Genomic DNA, 13,684 nt, shown 5'->3' on the forward strand with positions numbered 1-13,684 from the left:
ATAAGACTTGAAAGGTAAGATTATTCCTTGGTCCATGGGCTGCAGAATAGATACTGTATTCACAGGCATGAAAACAACATTAATCTCATTGTACATCTCCATCAGAGCTTTTTGGTGACCAGGTGCATTGTTGGTGAGCAGTAATATTTTGAAAGGAATTTTTTCCTGAGTAGTAGGTCTCAACAGTGGGTTTTAAATATTCAGTAAGCCAGGTTGTTAACAGATGTGCTGTCACCTAGGCTTCGTAGTTCCATTTGTAGAGCACAGGCAGAGTAGATTTAGCATAATTCTTAAGGGCCCTGTGATCTTTGGAATCACAAATGAGTGTTGGCTTCTCCTTCAAATCACCAGCTTCATTAGGCCCTCATGAGAGAGTCAGCTCATGTTTTCTTTTTTTTCTTTTTTTGGTGGTGGAAGAGAGGTATATTTGCTTGTTTAATTAACCATTAATTTTTTTTTCTTTTTCTTCTTTTTTGCTTTTATTTTTTAACATTTTTATTTTTTTAAATTATGAAAATATGATAACATGTTTACAGGAGACTTGGAAAATACAGAACAAGGTTACATATAGTTCCACTATATATTACAATTATCTTTTTAAATAGATAAATTTTTACTAGATTTTTAGTTGGAATTTCAATATCAAACTCAAAAATTAATAGACTATACAGAGAAGTAGAATGATATAGTAGAACTGAAAAGCTCAGTGAACCAATTCAACATAATTAAGATTTATACAGTTTTCACACAACAGTAAGATACAAATTCTATTCAAGGTTACTTTCTATTTACAGTTATTACAAAATATTGGCTATATTCCCTATGTTGTACAATACATCTTTGAGCCAGTCTTACACTCGATAGCTCGTACCTCACTCTCCTCACTCTTATATTCTCTGTCCCCCACGCTGGTGACCACTAGTTTGTCCTCTGTGTCTGTGAGTCAGTTTGTCTTTTGAAGCTCTAATGCCAAGCATTGACTTCTCCTCTCTAGCGTTGCAAATCCTGGATGTCATCTTCTTACAATATGAGGCTATTTTGTCTGCACGGAAAATCTGTTGTTTAGTGTAGCCACCTTCTTTAATTACCTTAGTTAGGTATTCTGGATAGCTGTGGTAGCTTCCACGTTACCACTTGCTACTTCACCTTTCACTTTTGTGTTATGGAGCTATGGCTTCTTTCCTTCAACCTCATGAAGCAACCTCAGCTAGCCTCAAACTTCTGCAGCTTTCTCATCCCTCTCAGCCTTTATAGAACTGAATAGAGTTAGGGCCTTGCTCTAGTTTAGGCTTTGGCTTACGGGAATGTTGTGACCAGTTTGATCTTCTACCTGGACCACTGAAACTTTCTCCCTGTCAGCAGTAAGGCTGTTTGGCTTTCTTAGCATTTGTGTGTTCACTGGAGTAACACTTTTAAATTCTTTCAACAGCTTTTCCTTTGCATTCACAACTTGGCTAACAGTTTGGTGCAAGACACTTACCTTTCAGCCTATCTTGGCTTTCAACTTGCCTTCTTCACTCAGCTTAATCATTTCTAGCTTTTGATTTAAAGTGAGAGATGTGCTACTCACTCTTCCTTTCACTTGAACATGTGGAGGCCATTGCAGGGCTGTTAGTTGGCTTAATTTTAATACTCTTATGTCTCAGGGACAAGGGTAGCCTGAGGAGTGGGAGAGAAACCAGAGATAACCAGTCGGTGGAGCAGTCAGAACACATACATTTATTGTTTGCTATCTTAAACAGGCACAGTTCATAGTACCCTAAAGCAATTACAATAGTAATATCAAAGATAACTGATCACAGATCACCATAACAAATATAACAGTAATGAAAAAGTTTGAAATATTGTGAGAATTGCCAAAATGTAACAAGCGGCGCTAGTGGTAAAGAACCTGCCTGCCAGTACAGGAGACATAAGAGACACTGGTTCGATCCCTGAGTTGGGAATATCCCTGGAGGAGGAAGTGGCAGCCCACTCCAGTATCTTTGCCTGGAGAATCCCATGGACAGAGGAGCCTGGCAGGCTACAGTTCATAGGGTCACACAGAGTCGGTCACGACTGAAGCAATAGCGTGAACACAACACATAGATAGAGTTGAGCAAATGCTCTTGGGAAAACAGTGCTGATAGACTTGCTATATGCAGGGTTGCCACAAACTTTCAATTTGTAAAAAGCGCCGTGTCTGCCAAGCACAACAAAGCAAAGCAGTGTAAAACAAGGTACGCCTGGGCTCTGTTTGATACGGATACAGCTGCTCCAGCTCCTTCGCGTGTACATGTCTTCTTCCATCCTTTTATTTCAACCTCTTTGTGTCTTTAAATCTAAAGGGTATCTGTTGTAGGCAGCGTAGAGTTCAGTCCATTTTTAAAAATCCATCCTGCAAACCTCTGCCTTTTGGTTAGAGCCTTTAGTCCATATTCATTTAATATATATTACTGGTAATTATAACTTAATATAACGATTTGATAAAACAAGGTTTACAGCTGCCATTTTGCTATTTGTCTTCTGTTTTATGCCTTTTTGATCCTCTAATCCTCCATTACTCCTCTGTTTGGTGTTAAGGAGCTATTTTCCAGTGTGCCGTTTTATTCCCTTGTTTTTTCTTTCACTGTGTAATTTTTAAAGTTATTTTATTAGTGGTTGCCCCGTAGATTACATTTAACATCTTAATCTATAACAATGTAATTTGAGTTAATACCAACTTAATTTCAGTAGCGTACAAAACATTCTGCAATATAACTCTGTTCTCTCACCCCTCCTTTGTGCTATTATTATCATACAGGTCACATCTGTAGTCATTATAAGCCCATTAACACAATTTTGCATTTATTGCTTTATGCATCTATCTTTGGAATCAAGATAGGAGAAGAAAGACTCCATTAATACTGTCTTTAATGAGAGGATGGTGACGGGCCATGGAGGTGATGAAAATAGAGTTAATTCCACATTTGTGAATATTTAAGAAAAAAATCCATAAAGAAAAGGCTTTTACTGGAAAAATATTTATTAAAATGTCAGTGTGATTAATTTTTAAATGGTGAAATTAATGATGCATTTTATTTTTTGCTATTCATATTTTCTGTGTTTTCTGCGATGAATGTATATTACTTATTTGGTAATTTAAGACAAAAGCATAAAGGTATTTACAAACCAAATGATGTTACCAAGTGGAATGGGGTTTTTCAGTAGAACATACACCCCTTTTTTTTTTAATCACTACAGGTGAATCCCTACCTCTCTAATTTATTAGGTTCTTCAAAAATCTGTATTTTAGTATATATATCATACTAAATTATTTTACTTTTAAAATAATTCCAGGCTTACAAGAAAGTTACAAGAATAACACAAAACTATTTTTCCAACTTTTCTGTAAATCTTTATAAATAGCCTTAATAAATCTGAGATTCTTATATAAACGTTATTCAAGTTCTTAAAATGTTAACATTTTATCACATTCTCTTTATTATTCTTTCTTTCTGTATATGTAAATACTCATGTATGTATAATGTACATGTGTATATCAAAGTATTAATATATGTGTGTTTTGTTGTTTTTTTCTGACATGTTTGAGAATAAGGACATGATACACCTTTACCCTTAAATATTTCAGTGTGTATTTCCTACAAATGGATATTCTCTTATGTAACCACAGTATATTATCAAAATCAGGATATTAACATTGATCAGGTACTAACGTCCTTTGAAGCCAAGAAGTAAAAACAAATAAAAATTCCTATTTCACAACCTAATCCAGGATCCCATGTTGTGTTTCTCTAGTCTGCCTCAGTCTTTAATGACGTTGACATTTTTGAAGAGTACAGGCTAGTTATTTTTTAGATTGTTCCTCATTTGGGGTTTCCTTGTGCCTAGAGTCAGGGGATGCATATTTGGCAAGACTGTCACAGAAATGATGCTGTGCTGTTTACAGTGTGTCCATTCAGGAGGCATATGACGTCTGTGTCATTACTGCTGATGTTAGATGTCTCCCTCACCCTCGCCCAAGGAAGCGCTTTGCTTTGGGTAGGTTTTGTTGGTTTATTGGTTTGTAAACAATATAAATTTACTTCTCACAGTTCTTGAGGCTGGGAGTCTGAGATCAGGATCCCAGCATGGTTGAGTCCTAGTGTGGCCCTCCTCTGGGTCCCAGGCTGCTGTCTTACAGTGTGGAGAGCAGAGAGGGGATACAGGCTCTTCTGTGACTCTCACAAGGGCAGTAATCCCATTTGGAAGCTCTTAGTTTTCATAGCTGCCAAGTACATCAGATATTTCATACATGATTTGATCTGTTAACGTCCTGTGGCAATTAATGGTAGATATTTCATAGTAATGACATATTCTCATCATCCAACTGAATTCTGTTTTTACATACCTTAATTCTACTTTGATCTTAGGTTCATAAATTGAAGCATTTAACAAGTGTACAATTTTAATACTATCTTAAACTCTTTATACATTTGGTCCTCAATTCCTTTAAGTAAAATTGGTTTATTTACAGAATTTATTAATTAAAAGTATTTCTTAAAAGATGTTGTGCTTTAAAAACTGAATTATCCCCAGATAGCATAATTCTAAATTTACTTCATCCACCACCCCTCACTCTTCACCTCCAATTTATATCATCTTCTACACCCATTTTTAATTTTTATCACCTTCCTGGTTTTTATCTTATTTTCATCCCAATTTAGCCATGAACCTGAAAAAAATGTGTTGCATTCCTTTAGAGAGCATTTGTATGGTTTGAAAATTCTTTTTTAATGTGCTTTTAAGTCATTTCTGTTTTATATTTGTGCTCCTTTGCTTCATTGAGGCTAAAGGTGAATTTTTTAATGAAATTATTTTATCTTTAATGATTAAATTATAGAGTGGATTGTGAAAATGGATAGGTTTTCAAAGAAACTAGGTACTGGGCCATTTGGGAGGAGGTGTTCTGTTTGATTTATTGCAGATTATCGTAGCAAGAATTGATGGAAAGTCTGACAGTTACTCCATTGATAGTTTGAACTTTATGTGAATTATTTTCCATTTAAAAATATGTTTTAAATACCTGCTTTGTGCTAGGCACTAGGTTTTAGAGATATAGAAATTGTCAGAAACAGGGTCTTTGTCTTCATGGCTCACTTGTTCTAATGGGGACAAACAGAATAAATCACAAATATTATAAATGTAAAATTGTATCTGTGAGTTATGTTATAAAGGAGAAGTTCAGCATGGTAAGGTTATAAAATAATTAATGGAATTTGGCGATGTTTAGAAGTTCTCTAAAGGCTTTTCTCTGGAAGAGTTTAGAGTGTATAAGAGTTAAGTAGATTGAAGAAGACAGAAAGATGAGTTCAGGAACAGAAGCATCCCTATGGAGAAGGACAGATATAGATGGGTTTGAGAGAAACGTAGGGGGTCTGATCACTTAGTCTTAGTGGTGGAGATGGGAGACTAGGGTTTTAAGAATGGGATCCTGATTTCTGTCTGTGCTGCCAGATGAATGTGGTACCTACCATTCACTGAGTGGAAAGAAGGGAGCACAGCTCTGAGGTTTGAGAAACTCCAGTGTTTGATGGCTAGGAAGGGGAGGAGGTACAAGAATAGGAGACAGAAGGAACGGCAGACCCCAGAGGAAAGGAGGGAAACAGGCTATCCTGGGAGGTTAGGGGAGTGAATCTAGCATACCAAGAAGAGGAAGTGTGCAGGTCAGTCATTCCTGGAAAGTAAGATGAGGACTGAAACATGTCCATTGGATCAAATGATACAGCATTCAGTGTGGTGACCTTACCAGCTGCCACCGTGGGAGAGCAGGAACTCTGGAATCTACATTAGTGTAGCACCAGGAGTGAGTCAGTGTGAGGAAATGGAGACAGCAGGCATAAAGAATAACTCTAAGGGGAAATTTATCCCCTTGGTGAAAAAAGGGAAAGAAGAAAAAGGATGGCTGTAGGTAAAGGCAGGTTGGGTACTACAGTGAGATAAAGAGAGTTCATTTTTGAAGACTGAGATGAGTTCACTTTCTGAGGGAATAGGGATTCCACATTGATGAAAGCTGAGACTATTTCAGGTAGTCCTGGTGTAAGATGTGATTATGAGAAAGAAATGTGGAAATCCACACTCTTGGCATTAATGGCTACCATTAAGGGTCTACTTTGTGTTAAATTGAAAAAAATTTAAGTAGTCACTAATTAGTTTGTTTTTTTCTTTAAACCGTAATCACTTTTTGTCAGAAGAATGATGAAAATGGAAACTGCTCAGGAGAAGGAATTGAATTCCCTACAACAAATTTATATGAACTGGAAAGCCGCGTTTTGACAGATCACTGGTCCATACCTTACAAGCGGGAAGAGTCACTAGGCAAATGCCTGTTGGCATCCACCTACCTAGCAAGACTTGGTAAGTTCATACCTCAGGACACAGGAAGAGACTTCTCTTTTGATAGGAGGCCTGGCTTTAATCTTAGCTCCTGTCATTGCCCTTCTCTGTTACCTTACATTGTGTACTCTCTTAGTCTTTCTTAGTGAAAGCATTAGTCACTCAGTCAGATTCTTTACAATTCCATGGACTGTAGCCCGCCAAGTTCCTTTGTCCATGAGATTCTCCAGGCACGAATACTGGAGTGGGTTGCCATTTCTTTCTCCAGGGGTCTTCCCAATCCAGGGATCGAACATAGGTCTCCCACATTGCAGGCAGATTCTTTACCATCTTAGCCACCAGGGAACCCCTGTGAAATAAAAGTGTTGTATGAAATCAGCTGCCTTCTTCTAGCTCCAATAGAGTATAAGATTCATTAAATATATTTGAAAATTCGTATTATGGAAATTGAAATTAACGTATTCTAAAGAGAAAGTACTGTTTATTTAACAAACATTTTATGCTTGTTAAGTGCTTGGCACTGCCTTAAGTGCTTTGTGGTTGTTGTTCAGTCCCCCAGTCATGTCCGACTCTTTGCAACCCCATGGACTGCAGCACGCCAGGCTTCCCTGTCCCTCACCATCTCCTGAAGCTTGCCCACTTTCATGTCCATTGCATTGGTGATGCCATCCTCTCATCCTCTGGTGCCCTCTTCTCCTTCTGCCCTCAATCATTCCAAGCATCAGAGTCTTTTCCAATGAGTCGGCTGTTCACATCAGATGACCAAAATACTGGAGCTTCAGCATCAGTCCTTCCAACAAGTATTCAGGGTTGACTTCCCTTAAAATCGATTGTTTGATCTCCTTGCTGTCCAAGGGACCTTCAGGAATCTTCTCCAGCACCACAGTTCAAAGGCATCAACTCTTTGGTGTTCTGCCTTCTTTACAGTCCAGCTCTCACAACCGTTCGTGACCACTGGAAGACCATAGCCTTGACTATATGGACCTTTGCCAGCAGAGTAATGTCTCTGCTTTTCAACACACTGTCTAGGTTTGTCATAGTTTTCCTGCCAAGAAGCAATTGTTTTCTGATTTCATGGCTGCAGTCACCATCCACAGTGATTTTAGAGCCCAAGAAAAGGAGATCTGTCATGCTTCCACCTTTAAATTATATTATTAAATAAAATATCACTAGATTGGAGAATATGTATCATCATAAGGAGGCTTCTATACTATGAATGTATTATATATTAAAGAGGAAATGGGCTTCCCTGGTGTCTCGGATGGTAAAGAATCTGCCTGCAATGCAGGAGACCTGGGTTTGATCTCTGAGTCAGGAAGATTCCCTGGAGAAGGAAAGGGCTACCCACTCCAGTATTCTTGCCTGGAGAATTCCATGGACAGAGGACCCTGGCGAGCCACAATCCATAGAGTCGCAAAGAGTTGGACTCAAGTGAGCAATTGACACTTTCACTAAAGAGAAAATGATTTGTTTTTCACATTGAATTCAGTTATAAATAGAATTGGACTGTTTTGTGAATTTTTTTCCCTCATTAAAAGTGCATAGTTTACTATCGTGATTAAGTAAGAGGCACAAACAAAGGAAATATTTTGGCTAGCTTCCATGGTGTGTTTATGACTGGTTTCTCAGCAGCAGCATTTATTGAGTGCCTGAGAGAATGCAGGTACTAGGCTAAGTAGTGGGCCTGAGAAAAGAAAATGTATGCAGCAATCTCCCCACTGATAAGCAAAATCTGTTACTGAGGTTTTGTTTAAGTGTATTCTGAAGGATAATTTTACAGTGGATTCATTCACTCACTTACCAAGTATTTATCACTGTGCCAGGCACAGTTCTGTGTGTTTTACTGCACAGAGTTCAGTTTGTTTTAGGGAAGAAGAGTGATCTTGGCATTTATTGAGAATAGTTGTGTTTAGAAAAACAATAATGGCCAATAATTAGCTGCTGTTGCTGTTTTATTAGCTACTCTGTCAGATCATTGGAAGTTACTGTGACATGGAAACATAAGTCCAACCATTTCAATTCTAATTAGTATTTATTATACTATTAGTAAATATATATTAATAATTAATATAAATATATCCTGCTATTAATAAATAATTTAATACTGTAACTATTTCTCAGTATGTTCCTTTTATCAGAATGTATGTCTTCCGCTTTTAATAATCCCTTAAGAATCAAGGTTTCTATGAAAAGTAGTTCCATATGTATGAATTTGGAATGATATATGTGATTTCTACAACTACCTAAAATCTCAATAAAGTGTATTCTTTCATTTATTTTACTAAGGTCTTTCTGAGTCTGATGAGAATTGTAAAAGATTTATGGATAGGTGTATGCCTGAAGCATTTAAAAAGGTAAGAAAAATGTGCTGGGCTGTTTTTTTTTTTTTTCCTTGGTGGGGATGAAGCTGAACAAGCTTTTTGTTTCAGTTTTAGTTTTTCATATGTGAGCCCAGTTTATGAATCCTGTTCAACTGAGGAATGCTCTCATATGAAAAAAGTAGCTCTGAATTTGGGGCTCAGAAATGATTAGTTTCTTCTATATTTATTGTTTGCACATTTCTTCATTTAATATCGCTTTTACTTTCTTCTATTTAACTGCTAAAGAATAGGTTAAGGCTTATACTAGAAAATTAGATATCTTACTAAACTATGGATTGTGGCATTTAGGTAATATTTATTTATGAGAATATAGGTTGTTTTGTACTCACTATTTTACTGAGACAGAAGTGGATGTTTAAACTACAGGAAGTTTAACTGGATTGAATATTGTATCTGGCAAAACGACATGCAGATGGCAGCATCTCTTTTGGACCTAGACTGATATGCTTGCCCCTATTCTGGTCACATCTCTTATAAAGCAGTTTTTCTTAATAGGGAGAATAGAAGATCACAGGACTTGTGTTTCTGAAAGCAGTCTAACTCAGCATGGCTGCCTTTTCAGGAACTGAGTCCTGAATCCCAGCAAGAGCAGAGACGATGTCACAGACACTGTTGTTTTTCTCAGCATATAGCCAGTGCCAAGAACAGAGAAAGAGCTCAGTAAATCTTTGTTGAATGAATAAATGAGTCTCCTGCTGTCTCAGTAGTTCTGGGTTTTGACATCCATTTTTGTCTCAAATGCAAGTAAGTTACTACAACTACAGATGGATGAAGTTTGTATTTATCATAAAACCCAGTAAAATAAACTGTTCATTTGCAAACCATTATCCCCTCTGCATTTTGACAGAATCTCCATTGATTCAAGGCTTAAGGGAGAACAAAACTAATTTTAGAATCGAAAACAGCTTCATCTTTGTAAAAAGGGAGAAATCTTTTAAAATTGTCATTTGGGCCGGGATTATATGGAATCAAGATTTCTCTTCATTTTGGATGAATTCATCTACCATTTTGTAGTCTTGTGGTTGTAAGTTTTTTAAGAATTTTGTTAAGAATTATAGTAGCTGTTAAAAATAGCAGCACTTTTATAATGTAACACACTGTGACACAACACACTGGTCATAGCAGACACCTTCTCCCAACAACACGAGAGATGACCACTCTGCACATGGACATCACCACATGGTCACTACCAAAATCAGATTGATTATATTCTTTGCAGCTAAAGATGGAGAGACTCTATACAAAAACAAGCCCGGGAGCTGACTGTGGCTCAGATCATAAATTCCTTTTTCAAAATTCAGGCTTAAATTGAAGACAGTAGGGAAAACCACTAGACCATTCAGGTATGACCTAAATCAAATCCCTTATGATTATACAGTAGAGGTGACAAATAGATTCAAGAATTAGATCTGGTAGACAGAGTGCCTGAAGAACTTTGAATGGAAGTTTGTAACATTGTACAGGAGGCGGTGACCAAAACCATCCCCAAGAAAAAGAAATGCAAGAAGGCAAAGTGGTTGTCTGAGAAGGTCTTACAAATAGCTAAGAAAAGAAAAGAAGCAAAAGGCAAAGGAGAAAGGGAAAAATATACCCATATGAAAACAGAATTCCAGAGAATAGCAAGGAGAGATGAGAAGGCCTTTTTAAATGAACAATGCAAAGAAATAGAGGGAAACAATAGAATGATAAAGTCTAGAGATGTCTTCAGGAAAATCAGAGATAGCAAATGAACATTTTATGCCAAGATGTGCACAATAAAGGACAGAAATGGCAAAGACCTGACAGAGGCGGAAGAGCTTAAGAAGAGGCAGCAAGAATACACAGACCTATACAAAAAAAGTCTTAATGACCCAGATAACCACAATGTTGTTACCCAATCAAGACATCCTGGAATGCAAAGTCAAGTGGGCCGTAGGAAGCATTACAACAAACAAAGCTAGCAGAGGTGATGGAAGTCTAGTTGAGCTATTTCAAATCCTAAAAGATGATGCTGTTAAAGTGCTACACTCAATATGCCAGCAAATTTGCAAAACTCAAAACAGTGGCTATAGAACTGGAAAAGGTCAGTTTTCATTCCAATCCCCAAAAAAGACAATGACAAAGAATGTTTCAACTACCATATAATTGCACTTATTTCATATGCTAGGTGGAGAAGGCAATGGCACCCCACTCCAGTACTCTTGCCTGGAAAATCCCATGGATGGAGGAGCCTGGTAGGCCACAGTCCATGGGGTCGCAAAGAGTCGGACATGACTGAGCAACTTCATTTTCAATTTTCACTTTCATGCATTGGAGAAGGACATGGCAACCCACTCCAGTGTTCTTGCCTGGAGAATCCCAGGGACAGTGGAGCCTGGTGGGCTGTCGTCTATGAGGTCGCACAGAGTCGGACACGACTGAAGCGACTTAGCAGCAGCAGTGGCAGCATATGCTAGGACGGTAATGCTCAAAATCCCTCAAGCTAGGCTTCAGCAGTATGTAAACTGAAAAATTCCAGATTTACAAACTGGATTTAGAAAAGGCAGAGAAACCAAAGATCAAAGTGCTAACATCCGTTGGACCACAGAAAAAGCAAGGGAATTACAGAAAAACATCCATTGCTGCTTCATTGACTGTGCTAAAGCCTTTGACTGTGTGGATCACAACAAACTATGGAAAACTCTTTAAAGAGATGGAAATATCAGACTATCTTACCTGACTCCTGAGAAACCTCTATGCAGGTCAAGAAGGAACAGTTAGAACCAGACTGGTTCAAAATTGGGGAAAGAGTGCATCAAGTCTTTATATTGTCACTCTGCATATTTATATGCAGAGTACATCAGGTGAAATGCTGGGCTGAATGAATCACAAGCTGGAGTCCAGATTGCTGGGAGAAATATCAACAACCTCAGATATGCAGGTGATACCATTCTAAAGGTAGAAAATGAAAGGAAACTAAAGAGCTTCTTGATGAGGGTGATAGAGAAGAGTGAAAAAGCTGGTTTAAAACTCAAAAAACTAAGTTTCAAAAAGCTAAGATCATAGCATCTAGTCCCATCACTTCATGGCAAATAGATGGGGAAAAATGGAAACAGTGGCAGATTTTATTTTCTTGGGCTCCAAAATCACTGTGGATGGTGACTGCAGCCACGAAATTAAAAGACACTTGCTCCGTGGAAGAAAAGCTATGACAAACCTAGACAGTGTATTAAAAAGCAGAGACATTACTTTGCTGACAAAGGTCCATATAGTCAAAGCTGTGGTTTTTCCAGTAGTCATGTATGGGTGTGATAGTTGGACCATAAAGAAAACTGAGCACCAGAGAATTGATGCTTTCAAACTGTGGTGCTGGAAAAGACTCTTGAGAGTCCCTTGGATAGCACAGAGATCAAACCAGTCAATTCTAAAGGAAATCAACCCTGAATATTCATTGGAAGGACTGATGCTGAAGCTGCAATACTTTGGCCACCTGATGCAAAGAGCTGACTCATTGGGAAAAACCCTGATGCTAGAAAAGATGGAGGGCAGGAAGAGAAGGAGGCCCACAGAGAATGAGATGGTTAGGTAGCGTCACCAAGTTAATGGACTTGAATATGAACAAATCCAGGGAGATAGTGAAGGACAGGGAAGCCTTGCATGTGGAGTCCATGGAATCCCAAAGAGGTGGACATGACTTAGTGCCTGAACAGCAACAACAACAGCAAACTGTTTGTAATAGTATAACAAATGGTCAAGTGGTGGTTGGGAGTTTTTTCCTTTAAAACTCTTGAGCACAAAAGTACCTTTCATTGTGTTCATTGTCATTCGATTCTTCAAATTTAGAGCTATTAAAAAGATATCTCTAAACCAGAAGAGCTACAGAATTCTGTTCTTTAGACTTGTGCTTCCTGATATGATAACTCTCCCTGCCCTCTTCCCTGGGCTGTTCTTACCAGCTGCCTGTTTTTTAAAAACAGGAAAAAAAGAATTAAGAGTGTAAATAATAAACAGTTGTGTGAATAAGGTGCAGAAAAGGAGTTTTGTTGTAATTTCTACTTTCTTCACCTTTCACCTTCAGGCTAGCCTAGATTCTAGTGTATTCAGGCAGGTAAAAACACGTAAATCTGGTCATAGTGCATATAGTAAGTTTAAACCTTGTGTACCTTCTCCCCGCACGGTGCTGCTTGTCTTGCCCCCCCTTAATCTGGAAGGTAGCTAGAACTCCCCTTTTCAAAGTAAAAACTGAACAAATGAGATGGCACAGCCCACATAAATTTTATTTTGGTGTTACATGTGCTTAGTCGCTCAGTCGTGTCCAACTCTTTGCAACCCCATGGACTGTAGCCTGCCAGGCTCCTCTGTCTGTGGGGATTTTTGTTGTTACATGGAGCTTCTTAAATCTTAATCTCTGCTTTATTTTGCTTTATTATATAAGTTTTAAGTATAGGAAGGATAGATAGGCAGGCAAAAGAATCCTGGCAAAAAATCTTAACTCATTGGCTTACATAAAAGCAGTCTTACCGTTATTGTTCATTTGAGCAAGTGGTGCAGCTAATTGCTATATAGAAGGTCTGGAGCTGAGGTTTTCCTTTGCTGCTGAAGAAGTTTGGATTATTTCAGGATCTTAACTCTCTTGTTAAGCGGTTCTCAGTGTAGCCGAGGTGAAATTTTTATACCTCAATATTTTCCCTCTTAATGGAAATCTTACAAAAACATGAAACCACTGTACTCATTTGCTAGTATTTTATTAAGTGAAATCCTTTGGTTTCTCCTTCCCTGTTCTGGTGGTTATTCCTGAGTTAGACTTCCCCAAGGACTTAGATCAAAATTTGGGGAACTCCAAAGATGAAGATTTTAGATTCTTATGTACCTTTTCCTTCCTTCCTTTTTTTTTTTTTAAATCTAAGATACTGATTATAAGATGTACCATTATGTTATACTCTGTTTTATATTTCAAAAAAATAACTGCAAAGTAAACAGTGCTATAATGC

At 37.8% G+C, this 13,684-nt stretch overlaps 1 protein-coding gene across 3 annotated transcripts in view; it reads left to right on the plus strand.

Moving 5' to 3' along the window:
• Positions 1–13,684, plus strand: part of USP24 (ubiquitin specific peptidase 24) — a 145,247-nt gene that overhangs the window by 29,024 nt on the left and 102,539 nt on the right. For 2 of the 3 annotated variants that reach the window (XR_014054482.1, XM_081492694.1), the window contains exons 2-3: positions 6,210–6,375; positions 8,641–8,708. Coding sequence is in view for 2 of the 3 variants with exons in the window: in XM_081492694.1 (XP_081348820.1) it covers positions 6,210–6,375; positions 8,641–8,708 (234 nt within the window). In the remaining variant the exon portion in view is untranslated. The remainder of the gene's footprint in view (positions 1–6,209; positions 6,376–8,640; positions 8,709–13,684) is intronic. The other variant, XM_081492695.1, reaches the window with a different exon arrangement.

This window comes from Giraffa tippelskirchi, chromosome 5, assembly GCF_054371585.1.
Source record: "Giraffa tippelskirchi isolate mGirTip1 chromosome 5, T2T-mGirTip1v1.2.pri, whole genome shotgun sequence".
NCBI lineage: Eukaryota > Metazoa > Chordata > Mammalia > Artiodactyla > Giraffidae > Giraffa > Giraffa tippelskirchi.